This window comes from Lontra canadensis, unplaced genomic scaffold, assembly GCF_010015895.1.
Source record: "Lontra canadensis isolate GAN:19392208 unplaced genomic scaffold, GSC_riverotter_1.0 scaffold181, whole genome shotgun sequence".
NCBI classification, from domain to species: domain Eukaryota; kingdom Metazoa; phylum Chordata; class Mammalia; order Carnivora; family Mustelidae; genus Lontra; species Lontra canadensis.
Window position 1 is genome coordinate 800041 of NW_022631175.1, and position 23065 is coordinate 823105.

Below are 23065 nucleotides of genomic sequence, written 5' to 3' on the forward strand. Positions count from 1 at the left end.
GATGAGTCTGCAGCGGCCGGGCCTGGGCCAGAGGGCGGTGGACGCGGTCGGGCCACGCCAGCCAGTGACGCGAGGCCGGGGGCGGGGCCTGGGGGCGGGGCGGGCGGGGCCCCGGGAGGTGCGCGCGCCGGGCGGGCCCGGAACCCGCGTGTGTTGGTCCGCGCGCCCGCCAGGGGGCGCCGCCTGCTCGGCCCGCCCGCCCCGCCCCGCCTGCTCGGCTCCCGCGGCAGCGACGACGGCGGCGGCGGTGGCGGCGGCGGCGCTTCCGCCTGGCGGGCCTCGGCCCGGTGCGAGCGGCCCCACAATGTGGCTGGGTCCGGAGGAGGTGCTGGTGGCCAACGCGCTGTGGGTGACGGAGCGGGCCAACCCCTTCTTCGTGCTGCAGCGGCGCCGCGGCCACGGCAAGGGTGGCGGCCTCACGGGTGAGGGGCGCGCGGCGGTCGGGCCTGTGGCGGCGCGCCGGGCGGTGAGGGCACGCCGGCAGCGGCGGGGGGCCGGGCCGGGCGCGGGGCGCAGGGTGGGGAGGGCCGAGGGGGTGTCTGCGAGGCGGGGTGGGGGGGGACGGGGCCGCGGCCAGGAGGCGGGGGCGGGGGCGCGCCGGGGGTGCGGGCCTAGGACCGGGGGAAGGCGAAGGTGCCGTCGTTGGGAGGGTGGTGGGTGACTGCGGCCGACCCAGGGCGCCCAGGGGAAAGCTGGCAGCGGCCTCTGCCCGGACGCGGCGCCCGTGAGCTCCCTGGGACTTAGCCCAGGCGCGTGCAGCCTCCTGGAGTGGGATTCACAGCTGAAAGGCGGCGACGCCTCCTCGGGCTTCGTCCTCTGCCTCAGTTTCCCCAAGTGCCTCTGAGCGGCCAAGTGACAGAAGCACATATTCTCTTTTGCCTCTTTCCTTCCCCCCAAAATTGCCCTTTGAGCGAGATCAGAGGTCCCCCGAGCTGCTGCTGGCCTCAGCCCCCATCTTTCCGGTCGGTCTGTCCTCGCCCACCTTTCCTGCTTCTTGGTGACCGGGAGCGGCAGACGCAGGCCTTGCCTGATTACCAGAGTCTGCTGTTCTGGTGAGCCAGCCAGGGTGCCCTTTTGTCCACCTGGGCAAAACCGGTAACTGTGGACAGGCACTTCATGAAGTCGTGTGACACCTGGGATCCAGGGAAGGCCTATGTGGCGTGCCCTCTGCAGTGTGGTCTGAGGTCCCTCTTGCTCCAAGCCCGTTGTGGCCACATCCCCCACTCTCGAGCTGGGGCAGACTGGGGGCCAGACCAATCAGTGGCCCACTGTGGCCATGCAAGACTGAGGGCGCATCTTCCAAGTTACCAGCAGCAATTTCTGTGAAACATCCTGATTTGAAACATTAGCAGTGAATACAGTCCTGCCAGATGCAGGCAGAAGTTTCCCGTGGATGTCCTCTGCCACCCTCTCTGGAGCCACACCTCCTAATGTGGAAGACACTGTCCCTTTCCTAAGAAAACTGTTCCCTTCACTGCCTGGGGCTGCCTCCCCACAGCCTCAGGAATCCCAAGAGCCAGCGCTGGACCTGCATCCTGGACTCGCTGCTCAGCGGAGGTGAGACAGCAGCCCCTCTGGACAGTCTGAACAGTGGTCAGCCTCAGAAGCTACGGCAAGCCAGAGCAGGAAGACGAGGCATAGTGCCCAGAACCTTTTGTTACATTGCACCAGCGTACCAGTGTGTCCAGTCTGGTCAGTGCGCTTCCACCAGCTTGTTCGGTTTTCAGTGCTTCTGAGGGTCATCTCAGAGGGTGGCTGGGACCCTCTGTGCACAGAAGGCCCTTCCCACCTCACGCATCTCTCTGCGTCCGCCAGGATGGAGCCCAGCCCTCCCCTACCCCACCCCAGGAACCACTCCTTCAACTTCCCATTCCAGTTAGGTTTGGCGAGTCCTGCCCGGGCCTCTGCCTGGCCTTCCCTGTGCCATCATAGGCATCATGGCCTCCTGTACCCCATCTTCCCCAAGGGAGGAACAGTTAGTGATGTGGTTTTGTTCAGGATGGCTTTTACAGACAGACGCGAGCCTGGATCTTTCAGTGACGAGTCTAAGAGCGGCGTGGGTGGCTCAGTCAGCTAAGCGTCTGCCTTCGGCTCAGGTCGTGATCCTGGGGTCCCGGGATCGAGCCTCACATCAGGCTCCTTGCTCAGTGGGGAGCCTGCTTCCCCCTCTGCCTGCTGCTTCCCCTGCTTGTGCTCTCTCCCTCTCTGTCAAATAAATAAATAAAACCTTTTTTTAAAAAAAGGGGGAAGAGGAAGAGCCTGAGTATGATGAGATGGTCTGCGCACGAAAGAGCTTTCAGGTCTCGAAACACGGATATGCCAACAGAATAAGCATTGAAATAAAGTTCCCAAGACCAGAAGAGAAACCCCAACAGGAACCATGAAAAAAAGTTTATTCTACACACTGATAAAGCTTGAATATATGCCACTTTAATGACTACGTAGAGAGACATTTTAGAACATTTCAGTAAAATAGGCGAGATTACAGGCTCCTAACTTGGGTGTATGCGATGCGTACCTTCTTTTTTAATTAGTAATTTTATTTGTTCAAGACTGGGGAGGGAAAAAAATCATTAAAAGTGGAATATGAAATGAAAGTGTTGTATTCAAGTTAATACAATCAGTAAAAATTATTCTGACATCAACAGGAAAACGGTAACAGACTATTTCCAGAGCATACCAAAAGCAGCACTTCATCAAAGAGGAAAACATAAATTCCAAATAGGAACAGTGAACAGATTTTAGAGAGCTTGATAATTCACTTAACAAAGAGGAGAGAATCAAACACAGCGGTAAAAGGCAGACCACTTCTCTGATTTGTTGGGGGAGATGGTGTCATTGACAAAGGCTGTACGTGAGGAGAAGGAAAATCTGAAATGCTCTGAAATGCTTCAGAGCTGGAAAACACTGGATAAGTGTTTTCCCAAATGGGACAGTTCTAAAAATTGCTGTGTCCTCTTCAGCCATGACTTTTGAAGCCACAAGGAACTTTCTTAACACTTCCCAGAATAAAAATTTGTGATTACTTGGCGGAGGAAAAACTACATTATCTTCTGTTGTTGATAATGGAAAATGATACTATAAAATCATCGTCTTACTTTTTTTTAAAAAAAGCGGGCAGAGTACATGGCCAAAAATGTTGGGAAAATGTACCTTAAGAGATGTGTCTGGCAGTTAATAAAACACACTGTACTCTTTGTCTGGATTTTGTGATATCCGTGGTGGTGTTTTTGTCTTTAATTTGTGACAGTTGTACTTTCTCATCTTTGAGAATTTTGAAAAAATTTTTGAAAAAAGTATTTAAAATAAATTTAAAAATTAAAGAACAACCTAATTTTTCCTAAAAAGGGCCTTCCAGAATGGTTTAAGCTTATAAAGAAGGCCCCCTAAAACCTGCCTCAGCCCCTGCCTCCAAGTGTTCGTAAGTCCGGGGAGTGAGCCCAAGCTGCCAGGAAGAAGTGGGAGGGGATTTTTCCATAGGCCTTAGAGGAAAAAGAAGTCCTTTGGTGGATGAGGGGGGTGCCAGCTGTGTCTCCGTCTGGGCCGGGGCATCGAGGGCAGTGCCACTGTTTTGGGCAGCCTCCAGGGCTCAGCTGTGAGCGTGGCCCTCCCTCACCCTCTTCTCTCTGCCCTGCCCCCAGGTCTTCTCGTGGGCACCCTGGACGTGGTGTTGGACTCCAGTGCCCGCGTGGCCCCTTACCGAATCCTGCACCAGACCCAGGACTCGCAGGTCTACTGGACAGTGGCGTGTGGTAGGTGCTGGGTAGGGCCTACTGTGGACGAGTGGGGGGACCCCAGGAGGAAGGGGACACAGCCTGCATTCCTGGGCTTGATGTTGCCTCTGGAGAACCCAGTGCTGCCTTTCCTTCAGCCCACATGGCCAGGCTGGCATCCCGCTTAGGAAGGCAGCTCATATGGTCATGGGCACCCTGTGGACAGTCATGGAAATGTGCAATGAGCATCTTGAGTCTCCCGACACTCGGGTTCCCAGCCCAAGGGGGACAATACATCCTTCTGCTTTCTGGCAGTTGTCAGACTATAAAACAGGGGTCCTTCCTGCGGTCTTTGAGCCGTACTTTGGGCATTTTGTAGGTTTTGTGGGTGGTTTTGCTGTTGCCAGTGGCCCCAAGTGGGGTGCCAAGGTGCCAGTTGTGTCCCTCAGCACAAACATGGTAATGGACCTCCTGGTGAGAGGTCGTGTGTTTGGGAGGCTCCTTTCAGGCCTGAGTTACAGCTGGTGCCGCTGGCCTCAAGTGCAATGGGAGGGAATTAATATATACGAAATAAGGCGCCTTTAAAGTGAAGGCTGCGTGAAACACAGTCATGGACTGATCGGTTGATGGAGACGTGTGACCCCACGTTTTCGGGAGCATAGCCCTCCCCACAGCTCTGGGATCCGTCCTGGCCTGTTCCATGTTCCAGGAGACGTGATGGAATGCAGCTGCCGCCAGTAATGACAGCGGTGGCTGTCCTCCCGGGCAGAGACACACACCACCCTCCCAGGGTCTGGGAAGAGGTCCCCATCAGCCCGTACTGGCCTTGCTAAGGTCACTTGGACACATTCACGGATACACTCAGATAGCACTTCCTACAGGCCAGGCACTTAGCAAATCTCCCAAGAACTTCAGAAGGTGGAACTTTGTGGGGGGTGGGGGGTTGGGGTTTGGGGTTTTTTTCTATTTTGAAGATGAAGCAGTGGCCCCGAGGGGGTTAGGAGGCCTGAGAAAGGTGACAAGACCATCCACAGCTGGGATCCTGGCTTTGGAAGTCAGCCTCCTCTGTGGTTGGGGGTGGGTCTGAACGGAGGTGCCCTTTCCCCTGTGTATGAATCCAGGTCTGGGTTTGCCCACGGCCAAGTGGGGCATGGCAGGACCCCGGTGCTCCTGGTTCCAGAGCCTGCAGGAGAGAGGGGTTTCCATGGGGTGGGGCCCAGGGAGATTGGTGTGTGCTTGGGCTGGAGCGAGAGACGTGAGTCTAAAATGGGCCCTCGAGATTTTCCTCTGTCTCCCTGATGTTCTTTCTCAGGGAACAAATCTGGAGGCAGTGAGGGAGGTAGGAGGCCACGCTGGAGAGCCTTAGTCCTTAGCCTCAGGCCACACGCTCCCAGCTGCTGCGGCTTCTATCAGGCCTCCCAGCCCTGCCCTGACCTCTACTGGGCACGCCCCTCACCTCCAGCTCTACCAAGCCAGGTTTGGTCATGCCTACACCTGCCCAGTGAATCCAGACTCCTTAGCCTGCCCCTGAAGGCCTTTCGGGATCAGCCTGCCTCCATTCCTGTCCTCCCCTCAGCTCACACCTGGCCTGCAGCCAGACCAGACAGACATTCACGGGACCCGAAGTTCCCAGCCACACCTGTCTTGGTCCCTGTGCCTGGTGTCCCCCCCCACATCCACCTAACCTACCACTCCTACCACTCTGTTGAGACCCTGCCCAGGTGTCAGCTCCTATGGAAAACCAGATTCCCCAGACCCAGACATCCATCTTTCCTTCTTGCTCCCCTGGACTTGCCGTGTCTTTATCAGCATCTCATACACTGCAGGCTCACAGGCTCTCCCACTCGACTTGCAGCTCTCTGAGGGCAAGGGTAGACAGCCTCAGTTAGGATTGTGCTTTGCTTACTTCCCAGCTCTGTGACACTGGGCCACTTACTTAACCTCTCTGTGCCTCAGTTTCTTCCTGTGAAATGAAAATAATGGTCCTGTCTCCAAGATTCTCTAAGAAATAAACAAGAGACATCACGAAAAGGTCTGAAAGCCAAAATAGCACTTTATAATAATTAGCAGTTACATTTTTTATAGTCTCTGAACCTAACACACAGAGATGGCATAGTTTGTGTTCAGTTATTGCTAAATGAAGACTGAGTTGCTGCTAACTAATAATTATTTTAAATGCACACATATTAATATTTATAATCAAAATGCACACAGATCCACACGGGTAGTGTGGACAAGATTTCTTCTGTTTGAGGTTGCCAGGAACACGAGTGTAAAAGAGAATGACACGCTTGAGTTGCATTGCTTGCAGATTTAACTTCCAAATTCAAACGTGGGATCTTGGCAGAAGAAGAGGGAAATCCCTTCTCCCAGCAGCTAGACCTTGGCCTTTGTACACCAGGGAAAGGAGGCTACATGAAAAGCCCAAAGAAAAATGGGGGGGACAGGTCATTTATGGATGATTGAAGGGGCTTGCCGGGGTCCCGTTGATTGTATGTTGTGGCTCACTGTAAGTCATATGATCCTGGGTTTTAATCGCCTTCACAGAGGCAGCCTCATGCTGGCCCACAGGGGAGGGGGAGGGCCCTAATTCAGAATGGTTATAGAGTAGTGAGCGCCCTGGGTAAAGGTAAAGAAACAGTCATTCCTCACCAAGACACAGCTGGGCTGTGATATGTGCCAGAGCAATGAGCAATGACAGAGGAAATGGTGGGGACCAACTCGACCTGGCCAGGGTGGGCTCAGGAGTCTCCAGCAGGTAGAAGAGTGTTGCCAGGTAGGGAAGGACGGGCTACCAGAGAATCAGGCAGCCTAGCAAAAATGTCTTTGGTCCACAGCCGTGTTGATCTTGTGTCTTTGCTCGGGCTCCCTCCATGTAGACATAGGTCACAGGGGATCAGCTGGGCCTTCTTGGCACTCTCAATCCATAGACTGTCCCACCCTGGGTCAGCTGGGAGGAGGCAGGGCCCTCCCCCTTCTTCTTGTGTTCACTCCTTCAGAAAACAGCTCTTGAGTGCAAGGCCCCTGCCAGGCACAAGCAAAACCCCAGAGAGGCAGGGGAAGGCAGGCCAGGCAGAGACTTCCCTCATCCTTTGCTTCTCCTCTTGGGGGGCCCTTTTCCCAGTTCCGGGGGTGGGGGCAGAGAAAACAGCCACCCCGCCCTTTGGGAGTGGTGGTGAACTGCCTTCTCTGAGTTTTTCCGTTACCAGTGGACTTGCTGTGCCCCACAGGGCCCCTTCCTGAGGAGCACAGGACCACCTCCTAGACAGAAAAGACACAAGGGCCCAGCCAGAAGCTGACGGGGTCAGGCAGGGCTTCCTGGAGGAGGCAGGAGCAGGGCTGGGATGTGAGCAGGGATGGGGAGGAGAGGCTGCAGGCAAAGACCTGGGTGGCTGCATCTGGCTTCAGAGAGGGGGTGAGAGCCTCTAGTATGCTCAGCAGGAGACCAGCCGGCCAGGGGGCCGGAGTCCTACAAGAAGGAACTGTCTGGAGGACTTCAGTCCCTTACACCAAGTCTGTGTCTGGTTAGTCCCCTGCATACCAGAGACCACAGGAAATCCTTTATCCTGAAGGAAAATCGTGACAACCTAGCAGATCCACAGACCTACAGACTGCTTCTGGAAGGGCATATGGGGAATAGTGGCCACTCTTCTGTGGTGTTAGGGGAGATGCAGACCTTAGCTTGCAAATGACTGCCATTCTGCCCGAGTTATTTTCGGGTACACTGGGACCATTCATAACTACTGTCATGTACCCATACAGAACGCTGGAGGAAGGAAAAGAGAAAGCAGCCTCAAGATTGTAGTGTCTTGGGTAGAGCAAATTAGGTCATCCATGTTAGCCTCCGAACTTATGTTTAAGGCCTGGTGAGTGTAATGATTTTCCTCTTTACTCCACCAAACCTCCCCCAGGTTCTTCCCGCAAAGAGATCACCAAGCACTGGGAATGGCTGGAAAATAACTTACTCCAGACGCTGTCCATCTTCGACAATGAGGAAGACATCACCACCTTTGTCAAGGGCAAGATCCACGTAAGGTCCACCTTTTCCACTTCTGGTTCCCATGCCTGGCTCGGTGCGGGCAGTGTTGGCCTGTGTCATCTCATTTACTCATCAGACAGGGTGGTGTGGCCCTCATCTCCCTTTAATAGCAGCGAAGGCAACCGTGTGCTCCCATTCTGCTCCGGGAAGGGACGTTTGATTGAACTCATTGTCAGGCAGGGCCTTTCCTCTCAGGGCGGGCCCGGGGTCAGCCTGCACTTAGCCACGACTTCCTGTCCCCTGCAGAGGATCTTAGAGCAAGCAGGGGGCACGCATCGCTGATGGTCCGTCCCACAGAACAGGGAAATGCTGGAAGTACCAGGTTAGCCGGAGGTACATTTCACTTAGGAAATTACAACTGCATGTGCCTCTGATTCAGCCTGTCCCTTGCCTGGTGTTGGTCCCACAGCATAGGCACATGTGCAGGGTGACACATGGGTCCCAGGATGCTCCCTACAGTGCTGGCAGCAGAAACAGTACCTCCAGGCTGAGGCGGGGAGGGGAAGTAGCCGCAGCCGATTCCTCAGAGCCAGAGCCGAGCGGCTTGCTGGCCTGGCATTTATCGAGCACTTTTTACCGAGTCCTGCACCCAGCTCATCCAGTTCAGTCACATGCGGTACACTGCATGGGGTGTGTTACAGCTGTAAAAACTGGAGCCGTGTGTCAAAACCCACAGGGATGCTTCAGCTTCTCTTCAGGAGCTCATTCATGTGGTAACGAGCCTCTACCTGAGAACATAGGCCTGTGCGTCGTCGTCTTTCTGTCCCGTGATTTTGCCTTAGATTAGGTTTCTTGGAGGGCTTTTACGGGGTCCAAGTTTAGCCGTGCAGGGTTGCTTTGGGCAGGTCCCCGTCACTTCATTATTCCGGAACCTTCTAGATGCAGGCAGACGGCGTGAGCTCCTTGGCTCTTCCTTATGCACTTTGAGGCTCCAAGCAGGACCCACTTCACCTTTGTAGCTCCATGAGAAAAGGCAAGGAGAGCAGAGGCAAGTCTCCCTTCTCCCAGTGAGCAAGCTGGGCAAGAATGATAATAATAATAATAATAAAGCAACATTATTGTATGCTTCTTGCATGCCAGACCCAAAGTCACCAACAGAATGGAAAAAAAATTTCTCCATGACACATGGGTTAAAGAAGAAATGTGCGTTAGAAAATATTTAGAACCGAATGATCCTCAGAATGCCACGGCATATCCAAATTTGTAGGCTGCGGCAAAAGGAGGACACAGCAGGACATTCGAAGGCTTAAATCTTAGGAGGAGAAGAGAGGGTGGGATTTCACAACCCAAGCTCAGTAAGTTCAATAAGTTAGCGTGTCTAAGCCCAGAAATGAGGAAATCCGAAGGAATTAGTACAGGGCAGAAGTTAACTCCATAGGAAATGAGAGAACGGTGCAGAAAGATAACAGGTCCGGGGAATGACCTAAGACATAAGCAGACCTGTGGCAAATGGGATGCAGGACCAAAGCGGGAAGCCTCAAGCCAGTAGGGTTAGAAGGGAACTATAAAAAAGCAGAGTTTTAGAAAAGAGAAAAATGCCATGAATAGCTTCGAGCCAGGCAATCCAAGAGTTTAGACAACACGGATACTTTCTCACAATAGGAGGCGTTCGTTTCCATCGCTGCTTGCCACAAGTTCCCATACGCTTCAGGCCCCACACAGGTCCATTAGCTGGGAGTTCTGGGAGTCAGCAGAATTCAGCAGGTCTCGGCTGAACGCCAGGTTTGGGCGGATGGGGCTCCTTCTGGAGGTTCAGGGCGGGGAGGACCTGTTTCCCCGCCAGTTCCTTTTACAGGGCCGCAGGTCTTCCTCGGTTCTGAGCCCCTTCCCTCATCTGCATGCCAGCAGCACGGCACCCGAGACCACGTCCTCTCTCTCCCCACTCCTGTCCTCTCATTCCCTCCACGGCTCTGACCCTCCTGGGTCTTGACAAGGACCCTGGTGATGATATACCGGGCTCACCTGAATCATCCAGGGCCTTCTCCCTGGGTCAGAATACATATGTTAGCACATCCGCAGAGCTCTTTCTGCCACATAAGGTAACCTGTGCCCCAGCTCTGGGGTTTGGGCTGTGGACATCTCTGAGGCGCTCTTATTTGGCCTACCGTGTAATATAACTAAAACTGGGACTCAGGAAGAAGTAAGGAAGCTGAATATGCCTAAAACTATTAAAGAAATGGACTCAGTCATTTAAAATCAGCCGAGTAATTTCTGCAGTCCCATTCGGTCAGCCAACAAACCAAATCCCAGCTTTGTGAGCCAGGCCAGCTCATTCCCATTGGTAGGGACCATTCCTCCTGCCACACTGTTCCTAAAGGGCAAGGCATTGGGAAGAGGGGCCCCAGGAGATCGCAGAGGGAAAGGCAGAGCAGGAGAGGTCAGCCCCTCTGTGCCCTGCTTCGGGGTCCCAGCTGCAGGGAGAAGGGAAGAGGGGGCTTCCGACTGAGACCCAGGAAGGTGACAGATGCAGCAGGGTGTGGGTGATGGCCCATCCGCGCTCCACCAGTGGGCCTGCTTCCCCAGCCTCCCAGTAGGTGGGACAGGGCAGCAGAAGACAAAGGTGGGGCCTTAGTGACAAGGCAGGCGCTTTGCAACCTCTGGCCCTCACCCAGGCCCCAGCTATCCGCCCTCCCCCTGGATGGAGGGGCAAGAGGCCACCAGGAGGCCTGGTGGGAGCAGTAGGCCAGGCCCCAAACGCTGCCCTTGAATTACTTTCATTTATTGAGGAATCATCCTCCTGGAAAATCTGCATGTGTTTTGAGCCAAGGGTGCTAAGAACATCTTTTACCTCAAGAGGTTTTGGGCTGGCTCTGTGGCCCAGGGTGGTATCTCTGGGCATCCTGAGACCAGGGAAGATGCCGGCAGAGCACAGCACGGATATGTCCTGAGCTGAGAGGGGCCTGCAGCTGGTCTGGGAGTGGGGTCAAGAAGCAGGAGCCCCTGGTATATTGAGGGAGTGGGGAGAAAGTCAAAGAAATACAGAGCGTCCTTTTCATGAGAAAGGCACTTCACTGAATGTTGCCGCAACTGGATGCCATTTGGGTAAAGAAAGAGGGAAAGAGAAAACCATGTGTTTGTGCAAAGGAACGTTGGTGCCCGCATGTCCGAAGGGAACCAGGAGAGTGGGCAAGCGGGAGGCTCCATGCTTACTGAATACACTGTTGTACTCGGTGTTTTTTACCACATTTATTAAATTTTCCAAAAAGTTTACATAGAAATAAATGTTTATTTGAAAAGTCCCTACTTCCGCTCAGCCATGCTGGAGGGATTATCAGCTCAGGGGTTGAGGGAACCTGCCTGGCATCTGTCCCACCACGTGCCTCGGCTCGTCAGCCTGTAGCCCTGGGGCCAGCGTCCAGGAGTCCTGAACGAGGCACCTGCCCCCCCCCCGCCTCCCCCACTGCCAGGGTCTGCCAGAATCAGTCCCCTTGTCCCCCTGCAGGGCATCATCGCAGAAGAGAACAAGAACCTGCAGCCGCAGGGAGATGAGGACCCTGGGAAGTTCAAGGAGGCTGAGCTGAAGATGCGGAAGCAGTTCGGGATGCCCGAGGGGGAGAAGCTGGTCAACTACTACTCCTGCAGCTACTGGAAGGGCCGCGTGCCCCGGCAGGGCTGGCTCTACCTGAGCGTCAACCACCTGTGCTTCTACTCCTTCCTGCTGGGCAAGGAAGGTGAGCGGCCCCCAGACCCCTGCCCCCCAGCCATCCTCGCCTCTCCCACCGCCGGAGCTCCTGAGTTGCTTCCCCCCCGCCATGGCCCCCTGATAATCTGCCCGCACACCACCCCCCTCCCCGGAGGGTCTCCCTGAAACTCAGTGCACTTCCGTGGTTCATAGCAAGGAGGCCCCGATATGAGGCAGGCAGGCACCTGGCCCACCTGCACCCACCGATGGGGTTCTTCCCAGAACGACGGGTCAGGGGCTCACTGCTCTCCTTGAAGTCAGAACATTCTAGGTCCGCTGCCATCCCTGAGCGGCAGAACATGGTGGAAGGGCCTTGCTTGGGGAAGCCCTGGCCTTGGGGCATAAGGCACAGTCCCCAGGGCAGCCACGCCACCCCCAGAAAGAGCTCTCAGGGTTTCAGTGCTTCCGAGCACAGCAAGGCCTTGCCCCACTGTGCACACACCTGTCGTACACCCTTCCCCTGCCCTCCTCCTACCTGGCACCTCCTCACGGGGCAGGGTCCCCTCTGGCTCACCTCCCTGTGCCCTTTATCACCCTTCAGCCATTTGTGGGGCAGATATTCCTCAGGGTGGGGTGCTAGTTTGGCCAGGGGTCCAGAGGAGACCCTTATGGCCCCCTCCTTGCAGGACCCCCGTCCCAGCACAGCCAGGCTCAGGCATGGGGAAGGGACAGGGGCCCCACTACGGTCCGTGATGCCCTCGGGTATGGTTCTCCTGGTGGGTTTCAGGCGCCGGAGCTGTTCCACTCTCTGGCCCATGTGACCCACCAGCCTGTGTCCCTGCTGGTGTCCAGTGAGCCTGGTGGTGCAGTGGGTGGATGTCACAAGGCTGGAGAAGAATGCCACTCTGCTCTTCCCTGAGAGCATCCGTGTGGACACGCGGGACCAGGAGCTCTTCTTCTCTATGTTCCTCAACATCGGTGAGACCTTCAAGCTCATGGAGCAGCTGGCCAACCTGGCCATGCGGCAGCTGCTGGACAGCGAGGGCTTCCTGGAGGAGAAGGCGCTGCCCCGGCCCACCCGGCCACACAGAAACATCTCAGCTCTGAAGCGGTGCGCAGCCCCCTCGGGTGGGAGGGCCCAGAAAGGGCTGGTTGCCCATAGTTACAGGAAGGCACCATCCAAGGATGTCACTCTCCTTATGCCAGTGACGGGGTGCTTTTAGAACCTTCCAGAAAGGAAACGAGCAAGGGCCAGGACTTGACAGTGTCCATCAGGCTGTGCCCGCCAGGCCCTGCTCAGGAGGCCAGCAGCCCCCGTGGCACTGGGGAGAGAGATGCTTACAAGGAAAGAGCCACCAAGCAGGCCAAGAGCAGGGTGCCAGGCGGCCGCCTCTCAAGGTCATCGGGCAGGCGTGCCTTGGTGTCCATCCGCAATACCATGGGTTTGAGCTCAGGAGGTGCTCGTCTGGGTGTCTCCATGGGGCCGGGTCTTCTGTGGTGGCAGCAGCAGCCTCAGGGCAGAGGCGTGGGATAGGTGTGGGGTGCCTCTAGGCCCTGGGCCCCTGTCTGCCCTCGGCACCTAGCAGGTGACTTGTCAAACCCTGTCAAGCCTCTGGCTGTCCTCCAGAGCCCTCGGGGCTCCAGGGCGTGCTGTTTGCTGACCGATCTCTGCTGGTCTTTCAGATGTGTATTATGGTATCTGGCCATCTGCCAAGTGTGTTCCATGGAACTCTGAGATCCCTGGGCATGACTTGCTCACGGGAGGACCCCAAAGAGCCCGATCCCACATGGCAGCCCCCTTGCAGGCACACTGGCCCTGACTACTCTCCCCTTCCCCCTCTTACCCTGCCGTGCTTCCCCAGAGACCTGGACGCCCGAGCCAAGAACGAGTGCTACCGGGCCACATTCCGGCTGCCCAGGGACGAGCGCCTGGATGGCCACACAGGCTGTACCCTGTGGACCCCGTTCAACAAGCTGCACATCCCTGGCCAGATGTTCATCTCCAGCAACTACATCTGTTTCGCCAGCAAGGAGGAGGATGCCTGCCACCTCATCATACCCTTGCGGGAGGTGAGCCCCCAGCCCCCTCAGCCAGCTCTCCCCTGACTCCCCGGGGCACCTGGTGGAGGTCGCCAGCCCAGGCAGCCCTCTGGGGTTTGGTAGTGGGCACGTGGGGAGCACATAGTGAGTCAGCAGCTTCCCTGAGCCCCTGCCTCGTGTCAGGCCCCTCCAGGCATGGGGTGAGCTGGATGCTCCCCCGGGGTCCACCTCTCCTCATGGGGAGACAGGCTGGGGTTTGGCATTCCAGAAGAGCTCAGCTAACTTCAGGAAAGACCTGTGCCTCCCCTATCAGATCCCAGAGGCTTCCTGCAGGGGAGTGTCCCCAAGTCCTGCCTTCTTGGCCCAGCAGTTGGACTTTAGCAAAGCCCCACTTTGGCTAGACTGGGAGGACTTTGACCCTGACCAGCCCCACCTTGTCACTCTCAGAGGCCACCTCACTGTTCCTCTCCCGACACTTGTCTTGGCTGTGACTCAGACTCCAGCAGGGCTGCTGGAAGTCCACTCTCACCTGTCAGGTTGGGGATGGTTCTCACCTGTCAGCTCTCAGCTGTCAGGGATGGTGACAGATCTCAGCTGTCATAGGTAGGGGTCAGCTCTCACCTGCCACAGGTAGGGGTCAGCTCTCACCTGTCACTGGTAGAAGTCAGCTCTCACCTGTGAGGGATGGGGACAGATCTCACCAGTCACAGGCAGGAGTCAGCTGTCACCTGTCCCAGGGGTCGGCTCTCAGCAGTCACAGGTAGGGGACAGCTCTCATTTGTCGCAGGTAGGGGGTCAGCTCTAACCTGTCATTCTTTCCTCGGGTTTCTTGGGCTTCTACGGTGACCCTGATGGAAGCAAGGCCGTTTGTCCTATGCCACAGTGAGGGGTGTGGACAGTGAGGGAGAGGGCTCCCTCCCAGATGAGAAGCACTGACAGACCCCCCCCCCACCCTCAGAAGGTCCCCAGGCCTCCTTTTCCTCATGGCCCAGCAGGGCAGATTGGCTGTTCAGCTCTCTGAAGCACAGTGAGGTGCTTAAGTTATAATCTAAATCACAGTGTCCTGATTTTATTAACGACCTGGAGGGATGAGATTTCCCCTTGCATTTACAAAGCCCTCCAGTTGTAGGTGCAGCGGTGATAGGTATGGGGTCAGTGAGAGGGGGTTCCTGTGTGCTGCCTCATTTTCCCCAGGGAAGTCTAAGGCACAGGACTGGAAGGCGCCACAGCTCTAGAAGCTCCTGGCTGAGGGCTCAGGGCACCCCTGACCCTATATCTCCTGTTCCTGCTGGGCCGTGAGTCTGTCCTGGGCCAAGGCCTGGGGGTGGATACAGAGGTCTCCGTAGTCCTCAGCTCTGTTTCTCCTGATGACCCCGCCGTTTCTGATGGCAGAGAGCTCTGGCTGAGGCAGGGAGCAGGACTGACTTGGTCTCTGGGGTTGGGACTGAGGTCTGGAGCTGATGATCCTCAGTGTGCCCACCACAGGCCTTCCCAGGGCCACTCCCGCAGAGCAGGCTCCACACCCACCTCCCGCAGGCTCTGGACATGATGCCCCCAGATGTGCTCTTCTCATCGCCGCCTAGGGAACCAGCATTTCTTCCGTCCATCCGCTCAGCTGAAAAGCAGGAGCTGGCCTGGATGCTGACCTGGCCTTGTTCCCGCACCCCACCCGTAGCACGTCCCTTTCCCACAGCTGTCCCCCCCCCCCGCCAGGAGGATGCTAACTGCCCCTGCCCCCCTCTAGTTCCCCTACCCTGACAGCAGCCCGTGGAATTCAGAACATCAGTCAGCGCCTGTTGGTGCCCGGCCATGACCTGTGCACCTTCAGTGAACCGTTGGCCCCTTAGATCTCAGCTCCCATGCATGCAGACCTGTGCACACACACACACATGCACACATGTACACACGCACACCTGCACACTCTCACGTGCCCCACCCCTGCTCACTCTTGTACCAGTTTCTCCAGCCTGTCCTTGTCTGTCAGGCCAGCCCCTGCATGTCTGTTGTCTGTCTGCCCTCTCTGGGCTGCAGGCTGTGCAGAGGCATCCCATGAAAGCCCGTTCTGCAACCCCCATGCCTGTGATGCTGTGCCCATGTCTCAAGGTCAGAGCCGGGCCTGGGGCTGCACCTGTCGGCCTATGCCAGGGCAGGCCATGCTTAGGCCAGTGCGTGGGCAGGGCTGCTCCCTGTGCTTCAGAGAGTAACTGGATGTCTCTGGGAAGCCGAATGGACTGGCAGCAGGGCTGGCGAGCTCACCTCGCCCATCCATGGGGGGACACCAGGCTGCGCATGCACATGACTTGCTCAGAGTTGCCCAGTGGCAAGCAGCAGACTCAACGCAGGAACACAGTGGGGCCCAACCAGTGCCCCTGGCCCAGACACAACCACGGGAGGCCACTGGGCTCCCACGTGCACAGAGCCGATCAGCTTCCCGTCCTCAGACACTGACACCCGGTGCTTAATTTGCCTTTTCAGGTGACCATTGTCGAGAAAGCTGACAGCTCCAGTGTCCTGCCCAGCCCTCTGTCCATCAGCACCAAGAGCAAAATGACCTTCCTATTCGCCAACCTGAAAGACCGTGATTTCTTAGTGCAGAGGATCTCTGACTTCCTCCAGAAGATGCCGTCCAAGCAGCCAGGAGGCAGCGGCGGGGGAAGGAAAGCCAGCACCGCGGACCCGGCCCCAGAGGTCAGGGGGTCCCCGGGAGCGCTGGGCCGGAGTGGTCAGGGCCAGGAAAAGAGACCGGGCAGCCATCAGCCTCCATGCTGCTGCCTGCCATGAGCCTCAGGTGGGGGGGCTCCCTCCGGGTGCAGGATGGCAAGCCTAAGCTAGCCTGACTCAGGTGTTCCAGCCATGCCTGTCTCTGCCCCCGCAGTCCTCCTGAGTGTCACCTGCCTGGCTCAAACCCCAGCCATATAAGAAACCACCTCTGGCTTGACCAGCCAACCTCATGTCCATCCGTTAGGAACTTCTGCCATACTGTCGAGGCCTAGCCAGCTTGGGTTTATTTACTGGTATTTCTCTCGTCAATCTTGAACCTTTCAGGGATTTTCACAGGGAAAGATTTTTTTTTTTTTTTTTTTTTTTTAGTTTAATTTTCTTTGGCGGGGCGGGGAGACATCCTTTTTGAAGACTTAATTTCAATGTCATTATTGCGCCAACAAAATTAACAGTAATTCCTTGACATCAAATACAGTTGACCTTTGAACAATGCAAAGGTAAGGGGTGCCAACCCCTCACACAGTCAGAAATCTGTGTAGAACTTGTGACTTCTCCAGAACTTAACTACTAACAGCCCACGCTGGACTGGAAGCCTTACTAAGCATTAGCAGTTGATTAACCTGGATTTGGTATATTACATGTATTATATACCGTATTCTTACAATAGCAAAAAAAATTTGAAAAATCGTAAGGGAAGGAAGACACATTTACAGCACTGTGTTTATCCAAAACAGGGGGCCTGCACGCTCAGAACTGGGCTACTCAGAGGTACAGTACTTGTGTTCACATTTCCACAAACACAGGCCTACTTTTTACCGGTTGAGCACTATTGGCCTTGAAATGCACATAGGTCATAGATAGGCGGCTGATAAGTCTTTCAAATTCCTTTTGAAATTTTTGGAGATGTTTGCTCCATCTCTCTTTCTTCTTGCAGTATTTTACGGAAGGAAGGGGGTCATTTGTGCTGTAGAGGGCCTCGCGGTCTGGTTCTTCCTGACAGCATCTCTCTGGAGGCGTTTAGCGTGTTTCTCGGTCCTTGTCTCCTGTAGGTTGGTGGTTGAATAGCAAAACCCAGATCAGATTCAGATTCACTTGTTTGTGCGTTTAGGGGGCAGGTCTGCTTGTAGGTGGGCTTGAGGACCTATATCCAACACCCACTCTTCTTGTCACATGCTCTTTCCAGCCCCTGTTGGGCTTTGCATAGATGTGGAAATTCATCAGGGGTTGCAAGAGGGCAGCAGTCTGCTGGTGTCAGTCCTTCTGTTTATGAGCTGGAATCCGTCCCTAGGCAGACTACTTCACTACTTGAGGCACAGTTCACCTAGGAAAGGCAGAGGAAATCTTTTATCCCTGCTTTTACTCACCAGTTGTTAGAACGAGGAGCTGCATTTCTAGTATACTCCAAACGTGATCGAGTCACTTGCAATGTTCAGTTTGTGATATAATTATGAACTTAGAGATTTAGGCAGTGTGATGTGCTTCAGTCCATGGCAGTGATTACCCTCATGTCTATCTGGGACCAGAGGGAGCTCGCTGAGGTTGGCACAGCCGTGGCCATATCTAATTACTTCCTGGTATGACAAGGTATGTGTGCTGTGGGTCGGTCTGAGTTTGTGAAACCACTTCATGAGTAGAAGAGTCCTTATAAAGATCCACATAGCTGGCTTCTCTGGAAGAATCAGCAGCGTTGGCATTACGGGGTCCACATTCCTGCCAGGTGGCATTGGACCTGAGCGATGGCACGTGCCTGACAGCTCCCCAGAACCCCACCTGGTCTGGCCCATGGAGGCCTTTGTATTTTATATCCCCATGGTCAATGCTCAGTAAGCTGTTAAGTAGGTAGGGAAGGGATGCCGAGGGGCCAGACAGGAGACATTGAGAACGGTCTCTTACAGGAAGGTAGGCTTGACCTGGGATTTCAAGAGAGTGAGTTTAGGTTGGGTGAAAAGGGACACAAGCAAGAATGTTGAGGCCTTCATGAGGCCCAACACGACAAATGACGGGGCCCACCAGGCCAGAGTAAGCACAAACCCTGGGCCCCTTCTAAACGCTCACCATTCACCCAGCATAGTTTTGGGTTGTTTTTTGTTTTTTGTTTTTGTTAAGATTTTATTTATTTATTTTGAGAGGGAGAGAGAGAGCACGAGCAGGGGTTGGGATGGGGAACAGAGGGAGAGGGACAAGCAGACTGCGCTGAGTGGGGAGCCTGATGTGAGGCTCATTCCCATGACCCGGAGATCACAACCTGAGCTGAAACCAAGAATCGGATGCTTAACCCACTGAACCACCCAGGCAGCCTCCGCTAACATGTTTTTACTGCATTTCCCTTGGGTGCCAGGTGCTACCCCAGGCACTGGGAATAGAGCAGCGAACTGATTAGACAGAGCTTGTATTCTAGTGAGAGAGACAGATAGTAAGCAAACATCTGAGATACTGCAGGTGGTAATAAGATCTATGGATAAAAATAGAACAGGATAAAGGGATTGGGAAATGGAGGGGCTCCGATCAAGCTTGAAAGAAGCAAGGGAACAAGCCATGAAGTACCTGGGGAAGGGGCGTTGGAGGCAGAGGGAATAACAGGTGCAAAGGCCCAGAGGTGGGACTGGGCTTGGCACCGGCTACAGAGGCGAGCAAAGACCAGTGTAGAAGTTGAGGTCAGGGAGGAAGCAGGAAGCCCGAGCACAGAAGCCTGTAGGCCTTGTGGGCACTTCAGCTCTGACTCTGAGTGAGATGGGAAGCCGTTGGGGACTTCTGGCCAGAGCGACAGGATTTGTGTGTGCTTTCATAGAGTGAGTCTGGCATGTCAGATTGGGAATGGGTTAGAGGCGCAGCTACTCTGTACTGAAACCACATGCGGCTCTGGAGCCCTTGGATCTCAGTAACTTTCTATAGTAATTCCATGTCGTAGTAAGCATATATTGGCTCTAGCAGATCAAATGAAATCGGCTATTTAAAACTCATCTCACCAGTTTCTCTCCTGTGTCTTAACATGGCTGCTAGAACGCGTTAAATTACATATGCTTTTCTAATTCTTCTTTTTTCTTTTAAAGATTTTATTTATTTATTTAAGAGAGACAGACAGAGACAGAGATAGTAAGAGAGACTACAAGCAGGGAGGAGAGGGAGAAGCAGGCTCCCCACTGAGCAGGGAGCCCAGAGCGAGGCTCAATCCCAGGACCCTGGGATCACGACCTGAGCCAAAGGCAGATCCCCAACCAGCTGAACCACCCAGGCTGCTCTCATCCTGTTTCTCTCGGGCAGTGCTAGGCTCAAGAAGGGTCTGGGTAGAAGCAGACAGGAGTTGAAGGCTGCTCAAATAATCAAGACATGGAATGATAGAGCCTTGGTCAAGGGTAGGAGCAGAGGCGCTCAGGAGAAGTGGTCAAATTCAGGAGGTCTTTTTTTTTTTTTTTTTTTTTTAAATTGTGGTAAAAGACACGTAACCTAAAACTCGCCACCTTACCCTTTTTGAAGCGTACAGTTCAGTGGCGTGATGTCCATTCACTTCTTGTGCGGTGCACCCACCACCACCATCCGTCCCCAGCACTCTTTCCATCTTGCAGAACTGAAACACTATCCCCGGTCCCCCTCCCTGCTGCCCCTGGGAACCACCACTCCGCTATCCACTTCTATGACTCTGACCGCTCTAGGGGCCTCATAGAAGAGGAATCCTATGGTATCTGTCCTTCCATGGTTGGCTGATCTTATTAGTGTCACGTCATCAAGGTTCGTCCTCATGATAGCAATGTCAGAATTTCCTTCCTTTTTAAGGCTGAATAATATCCCATTGTAGATGTATGCCATATTTGTTTTTCCATTCACCCCCTTTTTTTTTTTTTTAGAGAGAGTGTGTGAGCAGGAGCCTTGGGGGGGTGGGTAGAGGGAAAGAGAGAATCTTAAGTAGGCTCCACATTTAGCATGGAGCCCAATGCGGGCCTTGATCTTATAAACCTGAGATCATGACCTGAGCTGAAATCAAGAGTCTGACGCTAAACCCACTGAGCCACCCAGGCAGCCGCTGTCCGTCTTTCAATGGACTCTTGGGTTGCTTCTGTCTTCGGGCTATTGTATAATGCTGCTGTGAATGTAGGTATACACGTATCTCTTTGAGACCCTGCTTTCAGTTCTGAGAGGGAGATACCGGGAAGTGGAATTGCTGAGAAGAGGTCAGTGGGTAATTCAGTGTTGAGTATTTTGAGGAATTTCCACACCTTTCTCCACAGCAGCAGCATCATTTTATGCTCCCACCAGCAATGCACAAGGGTTCCAGTTCCTCCCCATCCTTGCCAATGCTGGTTACCTTCCAGGTTTTTTGTAATAACTATTTTAATGGGTGTAAAGTGGTATGTCATTGTGGTTTTGATTTGTGTTTCCCCAGTGATCAGTGATATTGAGTATCTTTTCATGTCCTCTTGGCCATTTGTCCAGCTTCTTTGGAGAAATGTCTATTCAAGCCCCTCACCTTTTTTATTAAGTTGGGTTGTTTGTTGTCAAGCTGTAGAAAATCTCTATATGTTCTGGATATTAACTCATCAGAGATATAATTTGCAAATATTTTCTCTCATTCCCATGGATTGTCTTCTCATTTTGATGATTGTGTCCTTTGATGTACGGAAGTTTTACATTTTCATGTAGTCCAGTTTATCTATTTTTCTTTTATTTCTTGTGCTTTTAATGTCATCTCCCCAACATGTACATGATCTTCCCAAAAGTACAGAAGGATTCACGTCATTTAAACCCAAGCAACAGAGGATTATGATCACACCCCATACAAAAGCATCATAGGGGGAAACAAACCCAAGTAACCTTCCACAATGAAAGTCTGTCAGAACACTGTTCCCCCAAAGCAGATGAAAACCGTACCCTAATACTTCAAAATGACCTTAAAAAAAAAAACTAGAAAAGTAATAGAAACTACCAAAGAATGGTATAAATAAAATTTTTTAGAAAGCTCGGAAACAAAGTTGACAAGTCAACAGGAAAGAGAGTTGATGGGACTCGAGAAATTTTTGAGAAGTAAGTATTATGCAAAGAGAATGCAACAATGAATAGTCTTGAAGGGTTAAAGAATGGATGGGGGTCAGAGGAGGGACAAACAAGTGAAGAAAGAGAAAAAAATAGTCAGAAGCTGTGATAAGGAAGTCAGACAAAGAAGATCCAACTTATGCAAAAGAGCATAGACTAACAGCTGATAGAAACTACTAGTCGAGAAAACTTTTCTGAGCGTAAAAAGACTTGACGGTGCATGGTGGAAGGGCATGTCATACATCTGGGAAAACCAGTCCATTATTACAGAATGCGGTAAAAACTATTTAAAGATTAAAAAGAAAAAATCTTTGGGACAACCAGTCAAAAAAGACCCAAGTCATTTATGAAGGAAGAAAATCAGAGTGGGTTCAGACTTTCAGATAGCAACATTTTATATAGAGTAACATTTTATTTTTAATTTTCTTAAAAATAAGCATCAGAGATGTCTTTTTTTCTTAAGACTTCTTTTAAGACTTCTTTTTTTATTTGAGAGAGAGAGCACGTGAGCCAGAGGGAGTGGCAGAGGGAGAGAGAGAGAATCTCAAGCAGACTCCATGCAGAACCTGACGTGGGGCTCGATCCCAGGACCCTGAGACCATGACCTGAGCCAAATCAAGTCAGATGCTCAATTAACTGAACCACCCAGGCGCTCCCAGAATAACATTTTTTTAAGATTTTATTTATTTATTTATTTATTTATTTATTTATTTATTTATTTATTTTAAAAAGATTTTATTTATTTATTTGACAGACAGAGATCACAAGTAGGCAGAGAGGCAGGCAGAGAGAGAGGGAAGCAGGCTCCCCGCTGAGCAGAGAGCCCGATGCAGGACTCGATCCCAGGACCCTGAGATCATGACCTGAGCCGAAGGCAGAGGCTCAGCCCACGGAGCCACCCAAGCGCCCCAGAATAACATTTTGAAAATAACACAATTTTTAAAAAGCACAAGTGAAGAATTTTATATTGGCAAACTAAGATTCAGGAGTGAAGACCACAGGTAATAAGTAAAGAACATGAAAGAATTTAAGAAATCTAACAGCTTTATGGAGCACCTGGGTGGCTCCATCGGTTAAGCTCAGGTCATTATCTCAGCGTCCTGGGATCAAGCTTTGCATCAGGTTCCCTGCTCAGCAGGGATTCTGCTTCTCCCTGTCCTGCCTCTCCTCCTGCTCGTTCTCTCTCTCCCTCCCTCCTCTTTCTCTCTCTCTCAAATAAATAAAATCTTTTTTTTCAAAGGCATGGAAAGTAAAATAAGTTCCTCAGTTGCCTCCTTACCTGAGAATGAAAGTGTATTACTGTATATCGACAGGGAAAGCAGGGATGGGGAGAAGCTCACTCGCTGATTTCAGTATTGCCCATGGGATGGAATTGACAGGGTCTAGGAAGAAAGGACCCAGGTACTAGGTATTAGACAATAGAACATGGAGGTATACTTTCTGACGGACTGGGGGAAAAGAAACAGTCTAATAGTCTAAACAGCTGTTTTGAGAAGTTTGTATAAAGGTCAGCTGAGAAGAACAGGGGTCACTTCAGTTGAAGTATAACCCATACACCAGTGGAAGTGCGAGGAGGGCTTGTAGAGACGGCGCAGCCTGGATCAAGTCCATGGGCCCACTGGCGGGGGGGCGGTAGTTGCCTAGAGGGAGGTCCTGGAGGTGGAATGGTGGGACTGTGGGCCACGGATGCAGGAAGGAAGGCTGGCTGACGGCCGTGGCCATGACGGACCCTGGTGCTCACGCTTGCTCACTCAAGCAGGAGGCTGGAGGTTCTGTTGAGCAGGAAACGAGGTGGGCAGGTGATTCAGGAGGTTGGCACTGGACAGATGTGTGAGGTGGTCACCTGCAGGCATGGGAGGACCTGCCCCAGGAAAACACAGGGCTCCCAGGTGGCCCGTGAGCTTC

The 23065-nt window shown here is 53.3% G+C and overlaps 1 protein-coding gene across 2 annotated transcripts in view; it reads left to right on the forward strand.

The window, feature by feature from the left end:
* Positions 1-255: 255 nt before the first annotated feature.
* Positions 256-23065, forward strand: part of TBC1D9B (TBC1 domain family member 9B) — a 38727-nt gene continuing 15917 nt past the window's right edge. For both annotated transcript variants that reach the window (XM_032846870.1, XM_032846871.1), the window contains exons 1-7: positions 256-422; positions 3642-3752; positions 7625-7743; positions 11195-11423; positions 12227-12485; positions 13237-13444; positions 15890-16102. In XM_032846870.1, coding sequence (XP_032702761.1) covers positions 305-422; positions 3642-3752; positions 7625-7743; positions 11195-11423; positions 12227-12485; positions 13237-13444; positions 15890-16102 — 1257 coding nt within the window. In that variant the 5' untranslated portion in view covers positions 256-304. The remainder of the gene's footprint in view (positions 423-3641; positions 3753-7624; positions 7744-11194; positions 11424-12226; positions 12486-13236; positions 13445-15889; positions 16103-23065) is intronic.